The 22205-nt window shown below is 44.5% G+C and overlaps 1 protein-coding gene across 1 annotated transcript in view; it reads right to left on the bottom strand.

The window, feature by feature from the left end:
- Positions 1-22205, bottom strand: part of itga5 (integrin, alpha 5 (fibronectin receptor, alpha polypeptide)) — a 44970-nt gene that overhangs the window by 3665 nt on the left and 19100 nt on the right. Inside the window, exons 14-29 of the mRNA XM_029246214.1 lie at positions 20682-20727; positions 20323-20436; positions 19268-19323; positions 18829-18980; positions 18601-18738; positions 14299-14366; positions 12010-12160; positions 11262-11354; positions 9528-9607; positions 9226-9306; positions 8543-8648; positions 8190-8348; positions 6228-6335; positions 4171-4284; positions 2570-2671; positions 2354-2476 (exon numbers count right to left, since the gene is read on the bottom strand). Of these exons, the coding sequence (XP_029102047.1) occupies positions 2354-2476; positions 2570-2671; positions 4171-4284; positions 6228-6335; positions 8190-8348; positions 8543-8648; positions 9226-9306; positions 9528-9607; positions 11262-11354; positions 12010-12160; positions 14299-14366; positions 18601-18738; positions 18829-18980; positions 19268-19323; positions 20323-20436; positions 20682-20727 (1691 nt within the window). The remainder of the gene's footprint in view (positions 1-2353; positions 2477-2569; positions 2672-4170; positions 4285-6227; positions 6336-8189; positions 8349-8542; positions 8649-9225; positions 9307-9527; positions 9608-11261; positions 11355-12009; positions 12161-14298; positions 14367-18600; positions 18739-18828; positions 18981-19267; positions 19324-20322; positions 20437-20681; positions 20728-22205) is intronic.

The raw sequence follows: 22205 nt of genomic DNA, 5'->3' as shown, positions 1-22205 counted from the left end.
GCACAATCTCGCCTCTGGCTTTTACCATGGCTATGGAGGTGTTAATAAGGGCGTCGAGATGGGTGGTTGGGGGTATGAGGCTGAAGGATGGTTCTCACCTTCCACCAATCAGAGCGTATATGGATGATATGACTCTGCTTACTACTACTGTTCCATGTACTCGTCGCTTATTAACGAAGTTGAATGGAAATCTAAAACTGGCCGGATTGAAAATTAAACCTAGTAAGTGTAGGAGTTTGTCGATAGTTAAAGGAAAGTTATCATGGGAGAATTTCCAGATTGATGGGGAAAAGATTCCGTCAGTGGCTGAAAGGCCAATTAAGAGCTTGGGTCGCTGGTATGATTCTTCATTTAGCGACAAGGAGCAGGTCAAAAGATTAAGGGAGGATGTTGTACGGGCAATTAATAGGATTGATAAATCTTTTTTGCCAGGGAAGCTGAAGGTTTGGTGCCTTCAGTTTGGTTTATTGCCTCGTATTAGATGGCCGCTAACTATATACGAGGTCTGTATGTCAGAGGTTGAAAGACTGGAAAGGGTTATGAGCAAAGCTATTAGGAGATGGTTGGGGGTTCCTCATTGTTTGAGCAGTGTGGCTTTGTATGGAAAGGGGGTCTTGGAATTACCACTGACTAGCCTCGTGGAAGAATTCAAGTGTGCCAAGGTTGGTTTGGAGTTAACACTGTCAAGCTCAAGAGACCCAGTGGTGAGATCGGTTCCTGTAAGTTTAAAAAAGGGACGTAAGTGGGATCCACGGGTAGCTGTTGCGCAAGCGCAGACAGCGCTTGAGCACAGAGATGTGGTCGGTCAGGTGCAGGTAGGTAGGGCGGGGCTCGGTGCCGGTGATCGAATAAAGTTGTGGAGTAAAGCTAAGTTGCCGGAGAGGAGAAAGATGGTGATTGGTTTTATTCGCGAACAGGAAGAGGAGGCAAGGCGGGTAACTGCGACGTCACATGGTGTGCAAGGGCGATGTTTGGCTTGGGAGCATGTGGAGAAGCGGAAGATCAGCTGGCGTGATTTGTGGGCGATGGACGCCGGTCGTATTAAGTTTCTCATCGGAGCCACCTACGATGTTCTTCCTACTCCGCAGAATCTTAATTGCTGGGTAGGTACAGAGCCGACTTGCAGCTTGTGCGGTGGTATAGCCTCTTTGAGGCACATTCTATCTGCATGTAAGGTTAGTTTATCTCAGGGAAGATATACTTGGAGGCATAATGAAGTGTTAAGATCCTTGGCATGCTTGTTGGAGAACAAGCGGGTTGAAGTTAATTCACTCCCGCAGTATGGAAGAAATAAGCTTATTTCTTTTGTGCGGGAGGGGGAGAGTGTTGTAAGTCACGTGCGTGGTCATGGTGATACGAGTTTTAAATGGGGTGAAGTGCGTGACTGGAAGTTGGTGGCGGACGTGGGAAAACTGCAGATGCCGCAGTGCATTGCGATCACGGCGTTGAGACCCGATATTGTGCTGTACTCCGAGGGCGCACGGATAGTGTACTTCATTGAATTAACAATACCCTTCGAAGACTCATTGGAAGATGCCTTTGAGAGGAAGAAATTGAAGTACTCTGAGTTGGCTGGTGAGGTGAGGGAGCGAGGCTGGCAGTGCGTTATTAGACCAGTGGAGATCGGTACTAGAGGGTTTGTTGCAAAATCAACCATGTCGCTACTGTTGGAGTTTGGTTTTAGGGGTCAGTCGTTAAGAGCAGCCATTAAAGGCTTGTCAGAGGTAGCAGAAAGATCTAGTCAGTGGTTGTGGATGAGAAGGCACCAGGGTGTTTGGGGGAAGCACACTTGAGTGGGGAGTACTCACCTAGGTGAACGTCAATGGTTTGAGTTTTGTTGTCACCTCCATATGCTGATGTGGTGTATTGGTTGGTTGTTGGTGGTTGGGGTGGGTTTTTTGTGGGTGGAGTCGCTGGGATGGCACTGTGGGCATGGAGGGGGGTGGGTCTGGGACACCAGATCTCGCCGTTGAGCCTTCTGGAGGTGTCGTGAGCTCAATTCAATGAAACATCAACGAAGGAAGGTGCCCACTTGACAACCCCAACGAAGTGCATGTGGTGGCTCCCGGCAAGGAGGATGGTGTTTGCCCATGATGTGGGCTGATTTTTTTTTTTTTTTTTTTTTTGGAAGGGAATTGTTTGGTGGGGTTTTGGGAGGGATGGAATATTGCGGCGTGGTTGGTTTGTGTCTAGCCCCCCTTGATTTTGGCACGAGGGGTTGAACATCTTTCCCTGTGTATTATTGTATATGTAGTTTTTTGTTCTGATGTGACCTTGTGCAATTTTGATTTGTATTTAGAAAATGATGTATTTCTTAAAATTACAAATGTAGAACTAATGACAGCCCACTTACTTTGTAAAGCACATAGATGAGAAGTGCTAGTAGCAGCAGCCCAACCAGTACAGCCAGTATGATGATCCACAAGGGTACAGCATACTGACTGTCCGGTTTGCTCCACACCACGGGCGTCACCATCTGTACACAGAGAGCAGAGTGTCAAAGTAACGTACAACCGGCATGGTCAAACACTAGGGAATATGGGTCTGAAATGAAGAAGAGGGAACTGGCCTTTTTGGCTCCACTGAGCACCTCTCTGGGCAGGATGATATAGGGCATCTTCTGCACAGTGTATTTGGCAGAGCATTCCAGCACGTAATGCTTGTAGGTCCTCTGCATCGAAGAGGGAAGGAACAATATTAGAAAGTCCATTAACACAGTCTGGTTAGCCAGTGTAGATAAAAAAATGTATATATAAAAAATTATTTAGCAGACACGTTTCTGCAAAGTGATTTCCAATGAACTCTATGTAGTGTTATCAGCCCACACACCTTATTCACTGTAGTGACTTACACTGCTAGATACACTACTTACTATGGGTCATTCATCCATACATCAGTGGAACATACTTTCTCTGTCACTCACACACTATGGGGGAACCTGAACAGCATGTCTTTGGAGTGTGGGAGGAAACCAGAGCACTCGGAGGAAACCCACACAGATACAGGGAGGAGATGCAAACTCCACACAGGCTGAGCAGGATCGAACCCACGTCCTCTCATACCACCCAGGCACTGTGAGACAGCAGCACTACTTGCTGTGCCACCGTGCCGCCCGAACTTTAGGGCTTTATCCAAGTTATTCAGAGAACAATGGCCTGAATAATACAGGGGCTCCTTGTGCTACAAATGTTTGCTACCAACTACAAGGATTAAAACAAGTTTGTCAGATTATTTCTAACAGCATTTTCTTTACTAAACCACTTTCCAAAATGTATCTGTTGTGGAGCAAAACCTGTATTTCCACATTCAGCCGTTAGCTGGCAGTGTGGGACAGTCATTTATGTCCCAATGAGAAAAGTAGCACACGTTCACGAAATGAATTGATCAAAAATTATTAGATTGATCAAAAAGCTAACCTATAAATTAATCGAGGGATGATGGTATTAAACTTTGAGAGGTGGTATAAATGGGACTTTGGTTTTATGAACAAATCAAGCTACAAACTTCAAATATGAAGTATTTTTAATCTGAGCCAGGGCACAAATATAGAAATGGTCGTTAAAATACAAAATTTTTTTTAAATAAGTGCATTTAAGGTTTAAAGTGGCCTAAAAAAGGAGGCACTAAACAACAAGGGATTCTGAAAATGAGCAGCAGATGGAGCCACTGCCTAACAAGATCCCTGGAACTGTCTGTCCCTCATTCAACCAAATATCATTTTGACATTCCATTCCAATGAGAACCCCAGACCACAGGTTAATGAGTTTCCAGTGCATTCATGCGCAGGCCCTGAACATGGCATGTAGGACAGTGTCTGAGTGCTAGTGGAGATGCCCTCTGACACCAACCCCCAGCCACACGCCCTCAAGCATCATTCCAACACCACAGGCCTCCCTTTTCCTAAACTCGGGGATTATGAACATTGGCAGGGGGCTAAGACTGTGCATGCATGTGTTCAGCCATTTTCGCCGGTTTAATAATTACACCGCTCATACATTCTTACATCTTGGGGCTTTTTATAAAGGATTCTGCAGCCAGGACTAAAAGCTCTAGTCCACAAAACAATTTGCACGAGCAGAAGGAGAAATGGAGGCACACAGAGACAAGCTGGTCAGGGGACCGCCATATACAGCACATTGCATTTCGACACATGTCGGAGTCGTCACTTACCTTGATGAAGGTCTCAGCCCAGATGCGGGAGCGCACCTTGAGGATAGCGCTGGTGCCCCTCTCCAGAAGGCCGACATTACAGCTTAGCTTCCAGCACTCCACGTTGGAGCAGGACTGTGGGATGGGAGACCTCGCTCAGAACATCAGCACGGCACCATGTCCCATGAGCTCTTACAAGGGCACCACCAACCACACGTATCGAGTTCTTTCCTCCACATTCACACACTCACGCAGGCCTCGTTCATATGCTTTTGATCGCATATTCCAGACTTCTACAACAGACCCCTGGTGCTGGATAGAAATAAACCACCTTTGCACTTCAAAGCCGAACAGGGAGAGAAAGTGAGAAGCGGCACTGAAACAACAGCTTATAAATACAGCGGGTGAAACAGACTGGAAAACGGGGTAACAGGGTAAAGGGTTAAGCTGTATTGTAGGATGAGCCAAGCAACAACAATAACCACAGTCATTCCATTTGAGGCCTGCTTCAAATTAATACAGATTGAGGGGAAAGTCACAAGACTGTAAAAAATTTTAATTGTCAGACAGAGTTATCGAAGTAACTGCTAAACCACTGAAACCAGCCTGTTTTTACAAGGCTTCGAGACAGTTGCTGTTAATTAGGGGCTCCTTATGACAGGGGGCCCCTCTTTCGCAAACTCAATTTTAAACCAATGCTTGAAGACAGACCACCCTCGACTGTGTGGCTAACCTTCCGTGCCTACAAATACGTTTCAGTTAATAATAATGCAAATGGATAAAGAGCCTTTCCAGACCCATATCCTTGGACAGCAGGTAGACAAATCTGTTACGGCAGAATGGCCAGGCTTTACGATAGCATACTATTATTCTTACTACTACTACTACTAACAACAACAGCAATAACAACTGTGTGCGGCTACCCTCTGATGGACTGGCATCCCGTCCAGGGCAAACCCTGATTAGACTTGCAGCTTGTGCTTCCCCCGTGACCCTGGACAAGTGGTTATGTACCGTATGTATGAATGAATAAAGAGAGAGAGAGTGAGTTGCTGAAGAGCTGATGCTTTTGTCCAAGGAGACTTGCAGGGACAGCTTACACAAGCAAAAACACTGCTCACAAAGCTGCAAGGTAACTACCAGCTGACAAAGGTTTAAGATGGAATAGTGGTTGCAGCAAACACAATTAATCTATCACAGAAATTAACAATTCAACAGGATAAAGGTTAAGCAGTTGGGGCAGCAAGTAGTAAAACACAATACAATTTATACTTGTATATAGCGCTCTGTCCTGGAGATGGACTCAAGAGCACTTTCACGAGACATAGGAAGTGACAATCCAGGACATACAACACGTGAAAAAATGAAGACAGCTAGTTAAGACTGCTGCTGTATTAGCCTTGAACGAAGTACTCGATCTAATAATGCTCCAGCACAGCATGTTTTACGGCACTGAGTCAGCACAACCTGCCTCTGCGACGTGCATCCGATTTCATTCCTGATGTTTTCAACAGCAGTTTTTCCAAGCAGCACAAACATCAGAGGAAGAATGCTATTTTCCTGGCCTTTCCAAACATCAAGCAGTGCGTGCCATGGAATGCGTGATGTCATTGAGGAGAAGCCGGACAGGAGGGCAATTACAGAACACAGCTGCCCTCCTTCAAACACTGGTACTGCACCTGCAAAGGAGCCTCCTTCCCCCACTGCTGTCGACTGATGCTAACCGGAGATTAGAGAGCAGGCTGCGGAAAAACTACCACGCTGGGCCCAAGTAGTGGATGAGTATCAAGGCCCCTCTCCACCCACCACACTCACACCCATCTCTTTGAAAGGCTAAGAACAAACACACCTGGGGCTTCCCTGCCCCCTTGTTCATTCCTGTGGGCCTTATTGTACCTCACCCTCCATAACTGGAGAGAGCTATTTAACAGCCCCTGCAGCCTGGCCCAAGGCCTTGTCAAGGACAGAAGCACCACACCCAGCAGTTGGCTCCAGCCTTAGTGGGACCAAAAATCAGTTTATTGGATAGATAGATCTTCCCATCCTCCACCCTGTACCCAAGTGCCCAAGGGTCTCACCACATTGCTCAGCTCTGACAGTAGGTCCCTGTGGGTCTCCCTTCTCTCCACATGGTGGCCAGGACTTGGGGTGATAATGGGGGTTGGCTCTGTAGGTGCCTGCTGGAGCTGTAGAAAGGACACAATGCCATTTCGTTATTTCTGGACAGCACAGATGACCATTATGGAGCACTGTTAGAGGGCAGCACAGTGGGTGCCAGTGTCTCGACTGGAAAGCGTGTTCAGTCAGTATGGAGTTCACATGCTGTCCTTTCATTCATGTTGCTGCTCTGGTATTCGCCCACAGTCCAGATACATGTGTTTCAGGTGAACTGGTTGCTCTCAATTGCACATTGTGTTTGTGTGTTTCAGTGCTCTGCTGTATAGATGGAATGACAGTAAGGAATTTGAGTGTAGTGTATCTAGCGTTGTAATTCACCTTGGCTAAACGTGTGAGCAGAATATTACATTGCATGTGATCCTTGACATAAAACCAGATTCTAATTCAGCTTTCTTGAAAATCCCCTTATTTTACTGGAACCATATAGATATCTATCACACAGTCTATATGAATGCTACATAGTATAGTCGGGCTTTGTTACATTTTTCCACCAATTTCACACATGATCCATATGAAAATTATACAAACATAAATACAGTACTGCATTACATTTTCAATCATTGTTTCTCCTGAGCTGTACATTGCTTTGGAGAAAAGCTTCTACAAAATTAATGTATCCTAAGCATCACACTACTATTTTCACTTTCACTTCTAAATCTGTTGTCTTTTGCTTTTACTTTTCAGCATCTCCAGAATACTCACTTTTTCACTTTGAATTTTAAAAAAACTAATAAAGGGAATCACAAGCAAAAGAATTTCGTAGACAAATTGCAATCGCTGTTAGAGTAAACTATGGGTGCCCAGTTGCAGCACAGTTGTTACTGCATAGTAGATGGAGCACTTATCTTTCGACATTACAACCAAACATCAGAAAAATAAAAATAAGTAAGGTTAATGGGACAGCGCTGAAATTCAGGTTGTAAGGTGGTGTAAGTCGAGGACCACCTGTAAAATGACTGTACCTCACTTTACACAAAAGCGTCTTACTGACTAACCACAGCAAGGCACAACCAGACCGGAAAGCACAAGAAGAAAGGTTGAGTGTCACAGATTATACTGCATGTCGGCCAGAGTTCAGAAATTCTTTGCCCCACGAGCAACCGATGGCGTAATGAGAGGGGAGAGTATTACTCCACACCCCAACACACAATGACTCAGAGGAAAGATCTTAGGAAAAGGGTTCCACATGAGGATTCAAACCAAAAACAGCAGCTGTCATATGTACACACACACACACACACACACACACACACACACAGGACCCATAATAAATAACTTGAGTCTAAATCTGAGCGGAATATATATATATGTGGCTTTAAAAGGAACACAATCTTGTGCCAGAACCCAAAAAAGATTAATTAAAATGCAAGAGCTGAGTTCCTGTTCTCGGTTGAGGTGAATTATAACCTGTGTTACAATCTGAAACATCTAGAAATCCAGTACTTGAGAACATTAGAGGCCCTAGCTGGCACTGCTGTGTGTGGGACATGTTAATATCGGTGTGTGATTATGAATGACTGGGGCACAAAGTGGGACAATCCCCAAAAGCATACAGTACGGGAATGAAACCGATAGCCACCACTCTGTTTTATTTGATACACCCTGCTGGGCCCTCCAGGGTGAGGAAAAGTAAAACATGCAAGACTGAACTTGTGCATCTGGGTTAACATGACTCAGATCCTGGAACACACTACAAAGACTCAGGTGTGTGTGTGTGTATGTGTTGATGTGCTTCGGTACTGACTCAGAGCCAGTTGCACACCGCAGAGCACCAGATGCTGCTCTAAGTGGACTTCCTAAAGCTTTGATTCAGACCTCAGTCCATGTTCCCAAGACCCCTGGGAAGTGCACGAGGTCCTAACCTTCAGCTCCAGGGGGTTGATGATGCCATTTGTGGTGCAGTTCACTGGGCCCTGGGTGGTCACCTCCAGGGGATACACAAGTCTGTGACCCTGGACCTTCATAGGACAGTGAACCTCCAGCAGAGTCTGGCTGATCCTGCTTGGTCCATTGTTCACCAGCTGTGGCAGCAAGTGGTATAGGAATGACGAGTTAAAGTGACGCTACAATGACATTCAGTTAAGACTTTCTAACCATCCATGTGCAACCTCCACACCTACTGTAAATAAATCACAGCCATGACTCGATTGACTATAAGGTCTTCATGTCATGTTGAAAGACCTGGATATCACCAGCTGAGGGTATGATCCCCTACCTCATACACATGCTGGACTGAAGGCCCAATGTCCTCTTCCACTTGCAGCTTCTTAGTCACCTTCCAGTTAGATGGTGGGAAGAACACTTTGTCTGGACGAGACACCCTTGAGAAATCATGGAGGCAGAAAGTACGCATGAGTGTGTTTGGATAGCCAACTCAAAAGGTACCTTCATTTAATAAAAAATAAAAAAAAAAAAGCAGTGCAACTTTAGAGCCCCAGAGATTCCAGTTGGACCAAGTAAACTTGATCCCAGTTGACCCATCATACCAATTCATACTCCATTTAGGAGTAACAGGTGGGCATGCAACACATATGGTTAACATGTATCTAATTATATTTGTTAAATCTTCATTCTAGCTGTGCTTGGAACACTGAGAACCTGTTTATCCTGTAAAGTTGAATGGAATTTACATTACAAAAACCCTCTACAGTTAAGATCTTTTAACACGTGTCCTTCCGCTAATACAAATTAGAGAGCTCAACAAAAGGTTTAAGTCTTATGGATCCTGGAGTACTTTCAATAAAAAGCTCAAGTAGAGCCTGAGGGGGGTGGGGGGGGGGGAGAAGCAGCACATGCTAAATATGGATAACCAGGATATGGAATTAAAATCATTGACAGAAGTGTCATGGGCAACATGTCAGTGTTTGAATACAGAAAATGCATCTGCTCATCACTTACCCCTGTAAGATGACATCTGCCTGGACAACCACATCCAGCTTGTAAGGGACAACTTCACTCTGGGAGTTATTTTCATTTTTACTGAGGACATCAAGAGACAGTTCAGGATTGTTTGTGATCACACCATTCCATCACATCACAGCATGAGTGGAAAAGGAAGATGAATTAACACTTGTATGAGATTCATAGTATGGGCCACAAATTCAAATCTGAGCTGCTGTCTGTTGTATTTTCATTTTGGAGAATATCGCAGATTCAAACCCAAAATGCTTCTGAAGATGACAGCACAGAAGGGTGCTTACCTACGAATCTGCAGGTCAAACTGCACCATTTTGCGTGTGTCCTTCAAGCGAGGCACAGTGAAGCGCAGGCCTGCCCACAGCTGTAAGGACACAAGGAGCATGGGCTAAGGGTGTGCAGATGAGAGATGCTGAGAAACAAACAGGCGCCAAGAGGCAGGAAGACTGGTAAAGTCAGCAGAGTGCAAGGGTTTGATGAAGGGCAAAGGCACTTGGCCCCTCCAGAACTGATGCTCTATTGCCCCTCTAAAATTTATGATGCGTTATCTTTTTATGAGGTGCCTTAAAAGACAGACATTAAAACAAAGCCTATGCCCTTGAAAACAGTTTACAGAGCCATCCACACTAGCACACTGGCAGGAAGCAAGTAGATGCCAGGATAACAAGTGACAGACACACACGCACACACAACTCATCCAAACACAGAAAAGAATGGCCAAATGTGAGAGTCAGTGGGGGGGAGGGGGGGGTCACTGGGATACTTTTGAAAGTGAAAGGCACTCCCACAACACAACCAAGTCCCATTTGTTGCTGCTCCTGCTGTGCTTTGGTTTCTCGGCAGAATTCTACTGTTGTGTCCAATTACACACAATGACCTTAGCCTGTTCCTCGCACCCGTTCCAGCCTATTCCTCTTCTTCACAGCTGTCACACAGCCGGGCAGCCAGACAGCGTGGGACTCTTGGGGTTTGGTTGCTGTTGTCTTACTATTATTTTCCACCCAAAACCACACAGACATTTACGGATTTAACCGTATTAAAGGATGACATGATCTCCAAATATTGCTTTTACTGTGCATATGGAAAACAAGCAGCCAATTAATGATTCCATTTATTTTGTTGCACTACCTAGAATTTTGTAAACTAATTTGTCTTTGACATTTTAAGAACTGACAATACCGAGCAATTTGACCATAAAAAGCACCCTGATATGGATCACATTTATTTGTTCATAATTATTACATGGGTGGAATGACACCAACCTCTTACCACTTGAGCAGTATCGAGATGTCATGTCAGTACTGACTTTCAGCTATTTTACTTATTTGCATCCACTGTTGATTTTTTGCACTATTTATCCCTATGCTGTTCCAGTGTTCCCTCTTCCTATTTGTTGTATGTATGCTGCTGTAGCCTTGTTCATTTTCCTTTGGGATCACTGGAGTTATCAATATATCCATCTATACTGTATATCTGAAACACCAGTAAAGTTCTCCTTGATCAACACTTGACTGCGCAAACTATTGTTCTTATTCAGAGGTCTCCATCAGTAAACAGGCTTTATCAGTTATGTATGTGTACTTGTTCTGAAATGCTAGCACCAGCACCAGCAGCCTCCACTTGCAGCCTTCTTCTGCAGACACATTAAAGAGACCACTGCAAATTCCTGGTTCACGGGGTGCCTCTGTGGTGGGAGAGGAGCTCCCACTGCGATCTGAACTTAGACACAGGACAATTTCCTGCCCCCTCTTCCTTTCCCAGGTACATCCTGTCTCAAAAAGCTGGCCAATACATAGTACTGGTGGGGGCGGGTTGCGTGTGGAGGGCGACACACGTCTTGTCCCATTCTACTGTTCCACAACAGGATGAGCAAGTGGTGCTCTACATTGTAACACCCACCCACTCTCCTGTGTGTTGGTTACCCCACTCAACCAGTGACAGCCCACTAACACAGGTATCAGTGGTCCAGAATGTACATGAGCAGAGTGCTTAAAGGACAACATGACAGTGATCCTTACACTGGTGCCAGACTTCATGGGGTTTCCCAGGTCGCAGCTCAGGTAGCGGGTCTGGTTCTCCGTCTCATAGCTGCAGGTCAGCTGTGTAAAGCTCTGCAAGACACACAGAGGGGAAAATGACTGTCTAGCAAACGTTAAGCCTGTGGAGTTCGGAATACGGTAAGGAAAGACCTTATAAAACCCATGCACTTCAGGGTACGAGAGCAGGGTCGCTAGGGGTAGAGAGTTCACCCCCAAAAGGGATCCTGCTGATACTCTAATGATACTCTAGGGAAAGGTGGTACAGCTGTTAGTGTAGTAGTTAGCGCTGCTGCTTTTGGACCCAAAGGTTGCAGGTTCAATTCCCATCTCCAGCTGTAAGCAAGCTACTTAACCTAAATTGCTCCAGTAAAATTACCCAGCTGTATATGTGGGTAAATAATTCCAGGTACCTTAATATTGCAAGTCGCTTTGGAGGAAGGCATCAACTAAATGAATAAATGTAAATATAAAGGGAGTTGAGCTGAATTTCTCCAGGGCAACACACAGCTCCATCGATGAGGAAAGTTGTGAACTTTTTTTGGATAAAAGCAACAGCTAAGTAAAGGAATAGTGGCCACAGCAACACCCACGAGTCTTCCTCCTCTTGATTGAAGGCCTTAATTGCACTGCTCTGGACTAACTGAGTGCCGCTTTAGAGTTCTTGCATGTGTCAAAGCCCCTCTAGTGAATCCGCAGTCCCACAAACCAGACGAGTGTGGTTCCTCACCTCATTGTTGCGAGCAATTCCACTGTAATCAGCTTCAGGGGGCAGGACAACATAGAGCTCCGCCTCATAAGCCCCGCCTTCACCCTCATTTCTGGCATTGAACATCAGCATCACCGAGTTCTCGTCCCCCAAGAATATTTCCTTCTTGTCTCTGCAAAGTACATACAAAACACTAAGATGAACCTTTAACAATGTAAAATTGCTACAGCTGGTAACGTAGTGGTTAGAGCTACTGCCTTTAGACCCAAAGGTTGCAGGTTTGAGCCTCACCTCCGGCTGTAGTACCCTTGAGCAAGGTACTTACCCTAAATTGTTCCAGTAAAATTACCCAGCTGTATAAATGGGTAAATAATTGTAACCTCAACACCGTAAGTTGCTTTGGAGAAAACGTCAGATAAATGAATAAATGTAAAATACAATACATCGGCCATGTGTCCTTCATTAATCTGTAGAACTCTTAAAGGACCTTTATTATTAAACTGGATATCAAAAGATTAAACATCACATTTTTAAAGCAGAATTACTGGTTGCTCGTTGAAAATTCTCATTGTATAAGTTGCAAGTTTGTCACAGGTACAAGTATCATGAAATTCTTGAATGCTTCTCCACAGACTATGGCCAAAGACAAAGACAATAGAAATACTGCACAAAACAAAACAATGACAGTGAGTAATGCAAATAGCAGTAACAATAAATAACGTTAACAGCAATAACAATAATACCAGTAGACAGCCAGAGAACTCAGAACATGAGAATGCTTAAAGTGACTATGTGATCTACCAGTGTGCTTGGGTGGAGCAGTCCAACTCTAGTTACTAAAGGTGGCACAATGGTGAGTGTTGTATACTCTTATAACTTACATCCATTATATAGATGTATGACTTTTGAAGGATGTTTAAAAAAGTAATACTCCATTTGCGGGATAACCTGAATGAACTAATTAAGGAAACACATTGTTGGTTCATGTGTAAGAGCTCCCCTGCCAACTACTGTAACCCTGTGCCAATGACTGGCATCATGTATCTACGTGTTTGCATGAGCTCAGTACATTCACTGTGTCTATACTGTTGTGACCCAGCCCTCTTCTGTTGATTCAGAATTCTACATTTACATTGCCATTTTATTTCTTGCAGCAGATGGCATACTGTTCAGGGTTGTCACTTTGCAAACATTATTTATCTAACATTGCGAGACATCTTGGACAAAGGCATCAGCTAAGTGAAGTTCAGTAATAATGCCTAGGAAAAAGATGTCTGACCACATTAAGCAATCATCCAAAAAAAAAAAAAAAAAAGATTTTTTCTCCCCCCCATATCATCAGTCAAAGTGGTCTGTTGTAACAGCACAGATCCACAGAAAATCTTCCTCACATCGGAGCTGGAACAACCAGGATATGATGCCCAGTTTCTGCACTTATGTTGAAGTCGTGTTTAACACAGAGCACACAGTCCCCAGGGCGCGTTTCACACGGACCCACTCTCCTTTATTCGGTTTCTCACCACCAGCCTGTGTGCAGTGCATATTTGTAAGATTTACTGCTGGAGCATGACCCAGAACCCATCACCGTGATTTGTCACAGGAAGCCCCCCCCCCACCCGCTCTACTTTTTCAATGCAGTAATAAAGACATACATGGTGGAGAGCAGGACTGAGGTTGGACCCCCCCCCCCCCAGCTCCAATTTCCTCATTGTCAGCCTCCTCTGCCTCTCTCTGTACCACCGCAGAGCATGCAACAACACAAATACCCACACAAGGGTGCTCAGTGCAGACATTTCCAATTACAGTCACGCCTTGTAAAGCCAAATCATCACTACATAAAAATGTGGGGTTTTCTGACCAGGGACTAGGCTCTGAATATGCATCACTTTTGATATTAAGCAACATGGGGAAAAGGAGCATACCATCCCTTTTTATGAATGATGACATCCTCCCCTTTGCTACGCTTCTTTGAGGCATCTTTTTCAATAACATGCCACTTAAATGAATGTATCATGAGTTAATTATTCAAAAATAATTATGACTGAGCTACAAAAATTGTTACCTCACAGCCAGCCTCCATTTGAACAACCTCCTCATCCACTGATAGAAATATTATTGGAAGAATGGGGCAGGAAAAAAGGGGTCCCTTTTGTTACATGGCAGACACTGTTCACACCAGTCAAATGGACTAGCAGCTGGACTGGGAGAGGCACTGCTACTTCTCATGTTGGGAGTCACACTTGTGTTGCAGACAGAACAACAACTCAGCATCACAGGGTTCCATAATTAATGGCCAAATAAAGGACTCACCCATGAACAGCCAGTTTGAGATCAGGAACGCAGATGTTGTCTTCTCCACAGTCGAGAAGGATCTGTGCCTAGCAGTCCAAAGGGGGGGGAACAGATATATGGAGTGAAAACACTAAAAGGAAAATTTCAAATAAAGAGTAAGAACCAAACTGTGTTCCCAGAGAGCAAAGCACGGGAGCTTCCTTACAGGGTGCTCTCAAGATGATAACATGGCCCTTTGTTTTATAAATGCCAGCCTGTATGAAAACAGTTTCATGGGAATTTATAGAAGGGTATGTGTAGCAGCTGTTCCAGAAACACAAATCTTGCACTACTCTGAGATACTCAGTATTTACTCTGTTCAGGTGAAGAACACTGCCAGGTTCCAGACTGAAAGGAAGAGAAAGTGCAAGACCATGAACACTAACAGTAAGAAGCCTATGCCCAACACTGATCCTATCACACACACACACACACACACACACACATTTTCGGAACCGTTCGTCCCATACGGGGTCACGGGGAACCGGAGCCTAACCCGGCAACACAGGGCGTAAGGCTGGAGGGGGAGGGGACACACCCAGGACGGGACGCCAGTCCGCCACAAGGCACCCCTAGCGGGACTCGAACCCCAGACCCACCCGAGAGCAGGAGTGTGGTCCAACCCACTGCGCCACCACACCCCCTCTGATCCTATCAATGAGGTAGAAAGTATATGGCTGCAATCAACCATGCCAAATCATAAGATACACATCTGTAAAAATCTGTCTTTCATCACATTCAATATGTTACATTGCAGACACTTTTTAAACTTAGCTGTATCATTGCAGACAACTATGGCCGTTACACACCCTGATCCCACGAAGGGATCCTCAGGTCAAAGCTTTTTCTCTCAAAAAACTTTGAGCACACGTCCCACTAGACATCGTTATGGTCGAAAGCAAACAGATGAAACCATTGCAGCAGCTGAGAAAAGGAGTGATGACAAACGTATTGAAGCAAACCAGCTATTTCACTGCTGGGCTGTACTTTTGTATCGGTTCTCTTATCTACAGGGAGCAGCTGGACCCGTTTGAAGGCACCGCTCACAACGGTATGTAAACTGATACCAGCACTACCACCCCCTAGCACGACCCCAATTACAGCCCCCGTCTAAACACAACAGATAGGGAGACCACAGGGGTGGCCCCCCGTGCAAGCAAGGACGGCCAATCGCGCAGTCCTCTCCCGAAAAGCCAGCAGCGCACCCGGCACCCTCCACATCACAGGGGCTCGCTGGTGTACCGCACGCGACACCGCCCAGCACACACAACGAACACATGGATCAAACAAGCACAGGGCTGAAACGATCAATCTCGGCCGGGATGCAGCTGAGGAAGGAGGCACTGGATTAGAGAGGGCGCAAAAAAAGGCACTCCCACAGCCGCATCCCCCCAAAGAACCCCACATTGGTGGTAATTGCTTCCCTGTGCGATATGTCGCCATGGCAATGACGGTGACGTCAGAGATAAATTTAAAATGTAAAAATGAATGAGAGAAGCATTAGAAAGGGATCACTCAGAGACCGGCCATGGAGAAGCCCAATGAAATCACCCCTGTAATTAAAGGAGGACCAGTTCTAATTAGAGACACGGTGGCAGTTTCCACAGTGCGTCCCATCGGTCCCCATGCTGGCTCACAGTCAACTTTTCGTAGCGACAAGTTCCTCCAGACCAACTATGTGAGGGACTTCAGGCACAAATGGAAAACACTTCACACAGGTGGGGAGCTGCACCATTGCAGTCGGTCATGTCGCAGGTGCGGTGCTGGAAATGTAGTCAAAACGCAGTAAAACTAATGTTTATTTCCATATTTGGTCTTAACTGCCTTGAAATGCAGAGAGCTGAATCAGCTGTGTCATTCGGGCATCATGTCCAGAACTTCCAGTGTGAAAGGTTGCATTAAAAGCAAATATTAACATTTTGCATCCCTAAAACACACCTGTTGGAGTTACAAGAATTCGGCATGGATTTTTAGCGAATACCCTCACGTCGGCTGTTGTGGCATTTCTTCACATGCATGAGGACCAAATTTGGATTTCTAAGCAACTTACAATGATTGTTAACTAGTATTTAGCCGACACCTTTATCCAAGGGCAATGCAACACATACACACATAGCAATTTACAGTCATCAATTCATGTAAAACACAAGTCTTTGGAATGTGGGAGGAAACAAGCACCAGAGGAAACCCACATAAACGGGGAGAAGCAGGGGGCGTTAATACAGTAAATACATTTTTCTGTTTATATTGTTTTACAGCTTTTTTACACAAGTAATTACTATGTTGTATTCATTTTTGTGCAAGTTTACATAGTATATCCATAAAGTTTATGACAGCGTTATACATGGTTTTTTGCTTCACGCACAGCGTCAACAGCAGAGCAACACACACACACACACACACACACACCAGGCAATTTAGAATTAGCAGCTTAACAGAAAATTGTGTGTTTGGACTTTGGGGATAAATCAGAGCACTGAGAGGAAACCCACACCTTTGAGTGTAGATGCATAATAGCTGCAAGAGAGCTGCACAAGCACAGGTACACAGCCATACAGTATTATGGAGTTATTCATGAAGGGATACTGCCTTATTATGTTGTGATAAATGCATTTACATTTATTCATTTAGAAGAACCTAAGTAATGTTAACTATTGTAGAAATTGTGTCAGATGGGTTTCATGATACTTTACCATAAATGGGTGTAATGTTTGGGGCTCAGGAATGCATAAAATTTACTATTAAAATTAATGGTAAATATGTTTGAGTTTTTTAGAAATGCATTACCTTTGTAAGGTGGGGGAAGGCTTTACTTTTTATATTTACAGATAAATCAGTGGATGAATGAAAATAACCTTAGAAATACTTCAGTTTTCTCTTCTGAAATACTTGTTAACTGGATGTTTACTGTTTTAAGGTTCAGCTATTAAGTGCAACATAAATTACCTCCGTTATAAATAATTCAGTTATTCAAACATTTAAAAGTTTGTAACTAAGAGTGCCTTTCTGTGATACAAGAGTCATTCCAGGTTCCAGAGGGAAACTCCCACCCAAGAAATGAATTAATTTGTGCATCTTTCAAGTGAAAGATGCCTAAATAGCAGTAATATGGATTTCATACACAGGTTGATATACGCAGATGGAATCTCCCAAAACTGCTCCACTTAACCTAAATGTAAAGTATAAATATACAAACTGACAATTAATTATAACTGTATTTTCCATGAGCGCAGGTGCCAGAGGCAGGGCTGTTGGGGGCCTCCAATCTTCCATATGCTCTAGAATGTGTTGTTGCGCTACATGTTCACAGAACCATGTGGTGCAAATTACTGCGCGAATACAGCAAACATTACCTCTCGCTCATTGTAACAGGAGCACAAGAACACAAAACAAAAATCTGTCAGTCACCCAGACCAATCACATGCTGCATGCTCCTTGTCTCTCCTTTATCTTCAGGGGCAGCACAGGAGCAATGGAGTTGGAGTGTAAGAGCAGCTTCCCTCCTGAGACCTGATACCACAACCTAGAGCTCCAGGGCCAGGCACTTTAACCACCAGACCCCACATGAGCTGATATTCCTCTCACTGTAGCCAACGGAACCCTTAACTAGACCTGAAAGAACACGTCGGAAAACAGATCAAAAAGAGCAAAGAGACAGGGACACACACACACACACACACACACACACACACACACACACACACACACAGAGTCGGAAAGACCACTTCAGCATATACAAGAAGCTACAGCTGATGGTAATCCCAGAGTTTGAGGCTGCACATTGCACAGAAAACGTGACAAGAAAAACCCGACAAGAATAAAAGCACAAGTTTCATCTTACATATTTCAAACCATTTCTCTTACTCTCTCCAAATGCATCTAATGTGAAAATATCACAAACCAGAACTGGATGCAAATCCAGGAACTTTCAGAGCAATTTCACCATACATATTTTAAATTTTCTTTAAAAAACTCACTTTCCAGACATGCTGGACTGTTTCCCAGGTGTGTTTCCAATCTTACAAAGAAAAAAAATTAACTCATTCTTCAAGAGCCCCAAGTATAACTACTGCTGGGTTAAGGATGAAAAATTGGCCAATCAAATTAAATTCACTGCTCATCAACTCTTAGAGGATTATGACAGTGTTTCACAAATGAAAAACATGTTTTGCAAGTATTTCCAAGGAACAAACAGTGCAGCTCAGCTTGAGCAAGTCCTCTACTGATAACCTTTTTGGTGGGGTTGGCTCAGTAAGGTGTGGTCAGAGTGTGTGAAGGTACCTTCTGCTCAATGAGGTCTGCAGTCTGGTAGTTGAGGATGGGCCGAAGGCCATGAGCATCTGCAGCGGCATGTGGGTCCAGGCTGAAGTTTAGGCCCACGTAGATGGAGGACAGTTTATCGCGAAATTCCTTCTCATCCTGCATACAAGCATAGTGTTTGGGGTCAATGAGTGGTAGAACATTTAGCATCCACAAGGGTGAACATACAGAGTGGGTGTACAGTCTCACCCGCAGGTAGATCTGTGTTTTGTAACACTGTGGGTGCTCTTTTGACAAGGTCATGTTCATTTGCATGACAGGCTGGCGTGTGTCGATGAAGAGCGCCCTCCTCACAGCCCCTTTCTGTTTCAGCCGGTCCAGCTGCACCTCCACCAAGAACACTGTGGCCACCAACACGCAGACAAACGGAGAGAGAAAGGAGCTTAGCCATGCCATGCACTAACACACAGATGCGTGCTGTACACACACGTACGCCCACACAGACATATACACACAAACAGTGGAGGCTACTGGAGGCATGCCACCACTTCCATTTAAAACAATTGTCTTCAGTTCTAACTTGGACTTTAAACTAAACAGTACTGTATACTCGTTATTGCAAAGGAGCTTTTTTGCGTTCTTGAACTGAAATGGGTATCAGCTGGAGGTGTCTTCCAAGATGGCTCACCTAGTTTTTCTGGTACGTGCTTTCCGCTGGCAGCGAGGCAATAGCTTAGGTTGACGCTGCAGATGCAAAAGATATCACACACACATATGAGAAAAAAAATTATGCAAAAAAAATCAGTCGCCTTTGCGTGCAGTCAGAAAGACACACGCGCTCCACGTCCAAAAGCTCCCTCCATCCCTTGTTCCTTTGGAGCTGTGGAATGGAGCCAACCATGGTGAAATGGAATTTTTACTATGTGTCTTGCCTGGCGTCCACATTTACCTAACCAAGCAGGAGGGCTGCATAGCATAGAGTGAACCTCATGGAAGTCTGAAACTGGCAACTTCCAAAGTATTCAGTCAATTAACAAAATTTGAATTAATCTAAATACAAAGACTGAGTGTGTATGAAGTGCAGGGTGAGGGTCTGGGTGTGTATGCGCAAACACATGTCTCCTGATGTATCCCAGATGTGTAACAACACTAAACAATATCTTATTCAAACCAACTCCAAACCCACCTCAGCACACTTCTTCCATCCCACTACTCAACTTCCCAAGCAACCCTCCCTCCTATGCTTTATAGTTGCCAAGCAACACAAACAATCACAAGACACAGAAGATTCCTTTAGGGAGTAAAAAGGTGCTTAAAGGAATTGATTTACCAGAGAAGTCCAAACTAAGATAAAAAGTGTTTCAGTCTTGAAACACAAGAATCTGATCAGCTGCCTGTAAAAGAAAGTTCTGACCAAAAAAAAAAAAAAAAAATTTTACATTCTCATTCCAAAAACCGTTTCCTCAGAGTTCTATACAGACTGACAACTTTCATGTACAAATATTATTTTGTTACTGATTGCAAACAACATTTTTCAAGAGCTCAGTCCCTGCAAAAGATAAGTCTCTTCTTTGCTTAAAATACGATGGCTTTTGTCCGTTTCTCCGGTTACACTTCCATAAATTTCATTGAAAATGTCAGTGAAGAAATTCCTGTTGGCAGTGCATCAAGTATGATCCATAACAACCAGACTAAACATCTGGGCCAGCGGCACTTCGGCAATGAGGCAGTGCAGCCACGTACCAGGATACAAAGGTGGACTCATTCCCGTTGGTCAGCAGGCAGTTCTTCTCCTCTGGGTTGATCATGCTGGGGTACACGGTCAGGGTGGCCCTGGCATGGACGATGGGCCGGGCCCTGCCAAAAGGGAGACCAGACACGGGACGATGAGAATGCTTAGGCTGGATCATAAGATCTACTGAGGTGCTCTCTAGCTTTGTACCTCCATACTGCCACCCTAACCAGGTCTTATCAGGGTGCCAAATAAGGAAGAATGAATTCAAATCCCACCCCCATTGCCCACTACACCTCTCCCTGGCTATCCACTTACACAGACCTCTGAGCTGTGTATATCTTGAAAAGATGCTGCTCATGTGACCTACCTGTATAGCACTGCACTGTCAACTCCGAAAGCGCCAACGATGAGATCTGAGGCACAACACAAGAACGGACAAGTATCACTCGCTGTAAGAAATACAGTACATTTTTCCAAATCAACTTCAAATGTTTTATTATTATTGTCATTTATAAAATAATTAAGCAAGTATCATGACTCAGCTACAGATTACGTAGCTTGGGCAATAATTAGTGTTTTATTTTTACATAACCACACAAGCCTTGTACTTACAAACAAATTCCAGTAGATGCCAAGCAAATTTAAGCATGTAATTATTTTTACCTTCTAATTAAATAATTGCTAACTATTTATGGAGATACGCACACAAGAATTCTGTCACGTGGTTTTATAAGATGCAGTCCAGCAGCAATATGAAAAATACCTGACCCTTGCACAGGTTTTTAGGAATGGATTCTCTTCAACAGTCGATGGGAATAAGAACTAGGTTACCATAATAAAAGTTTTGTAGTAAAGGAAGAGAAAATACTATGGATAAATGCATACACTATCCATCTTGGTAAAATACCAAAACACAATATATAGTATTTGCATATCGTGCACGGGACCACCAAGTGAGCAGAAGTAAATGAGTGAAGGGGTGTGGCTGGGGTGTAGCGGTTCATCAAGTCTTGTAAATAGCTGGGAGCAGTTCTAGTGATGCATTTGTAGGCTAAAACCAGGGTCTTGAATTTGATCCGGGCAGCTATAGGAAGCCAGTGCAGAGAAATTAGTAGGGGAGATGCATGAGAACGCTTTGGCAAGTCAAACAACTCATGCAGCAGCATTCTGTATCAGCTGCAGAGGTTTGATAGCAGTAGCGGGAAGGCCACATAGAGAGTTGCAGTTGTCTAGATGGAATGTCAACATGGCCTGGACAAGTAGTTGGGCAGAGTCAGTTATGAGGTAAGGACAGATCCTGAGGATATTATGCAGGATGAATCTGCTGGTCCAGGTTGTGGCTTCGATATGCTGAGAGAAAGATAGACTTGAGTCAATTGTCACTCCCAGACTCTTAGCCGAGAAGGCAGGCAAAATGAGTGAGTTGTCCAGTTTGATTGATAGATCGTGACAGGAGGGCTGGCCAGCTGGGAGGTGAAGAATCTCTGTTTTGGAGAGGTTGAGTTGGAGGTGATGATCAGACATCCAAGCAGAGATGTCCAACAGGCAGGCAGCAGTGTGTGCAGAAATGTCTGATGCTCCAGATGGAAAGGAGAGGAAGAGCTGGGTATCATCAGCATAGCAGTGATATTTGAATCCATGGGAGGCTATGACCAGGCCGAGGGAGGAGGTGTAGATCGAGAAGAGGACCCAGTACAAAGCCCTGCGGGACACTGGTTGAGAGAGGCAGAGGAGAACAGGAGCGCCGCCAGACAACTTGATAGCATCTGTCAGATAGGTAGGACTCGAACCATTTTAGTGCCGCTCCTTTGATCCCAAGCTAAGAGAGGACAGTAGAATCCGGTGGTTGACAGTGTCGAATGCTACAGACAGATCAAGGAGAGGGAGGCGG

The sequence above is a fragment of the Scleropages formosus genome, chromosome 19, assembly GCF_900964775.1.
Source record: "Scleropages formosus chromosome 19, fSclFor1.1, whole genome shotgun sequence".
Lineage (NCBI taxonomy): Eukaryota > Metazoa > Chordata > Actinopteri > Osteoglossiformes > Osteoglossidae > Scleropages > Scleropages formosus.
The sequence above is the reverse complement of the archived record's forward strand: the minus strand, read 5'-3'. Positions and strand labels throughout refer to the sequence as shown.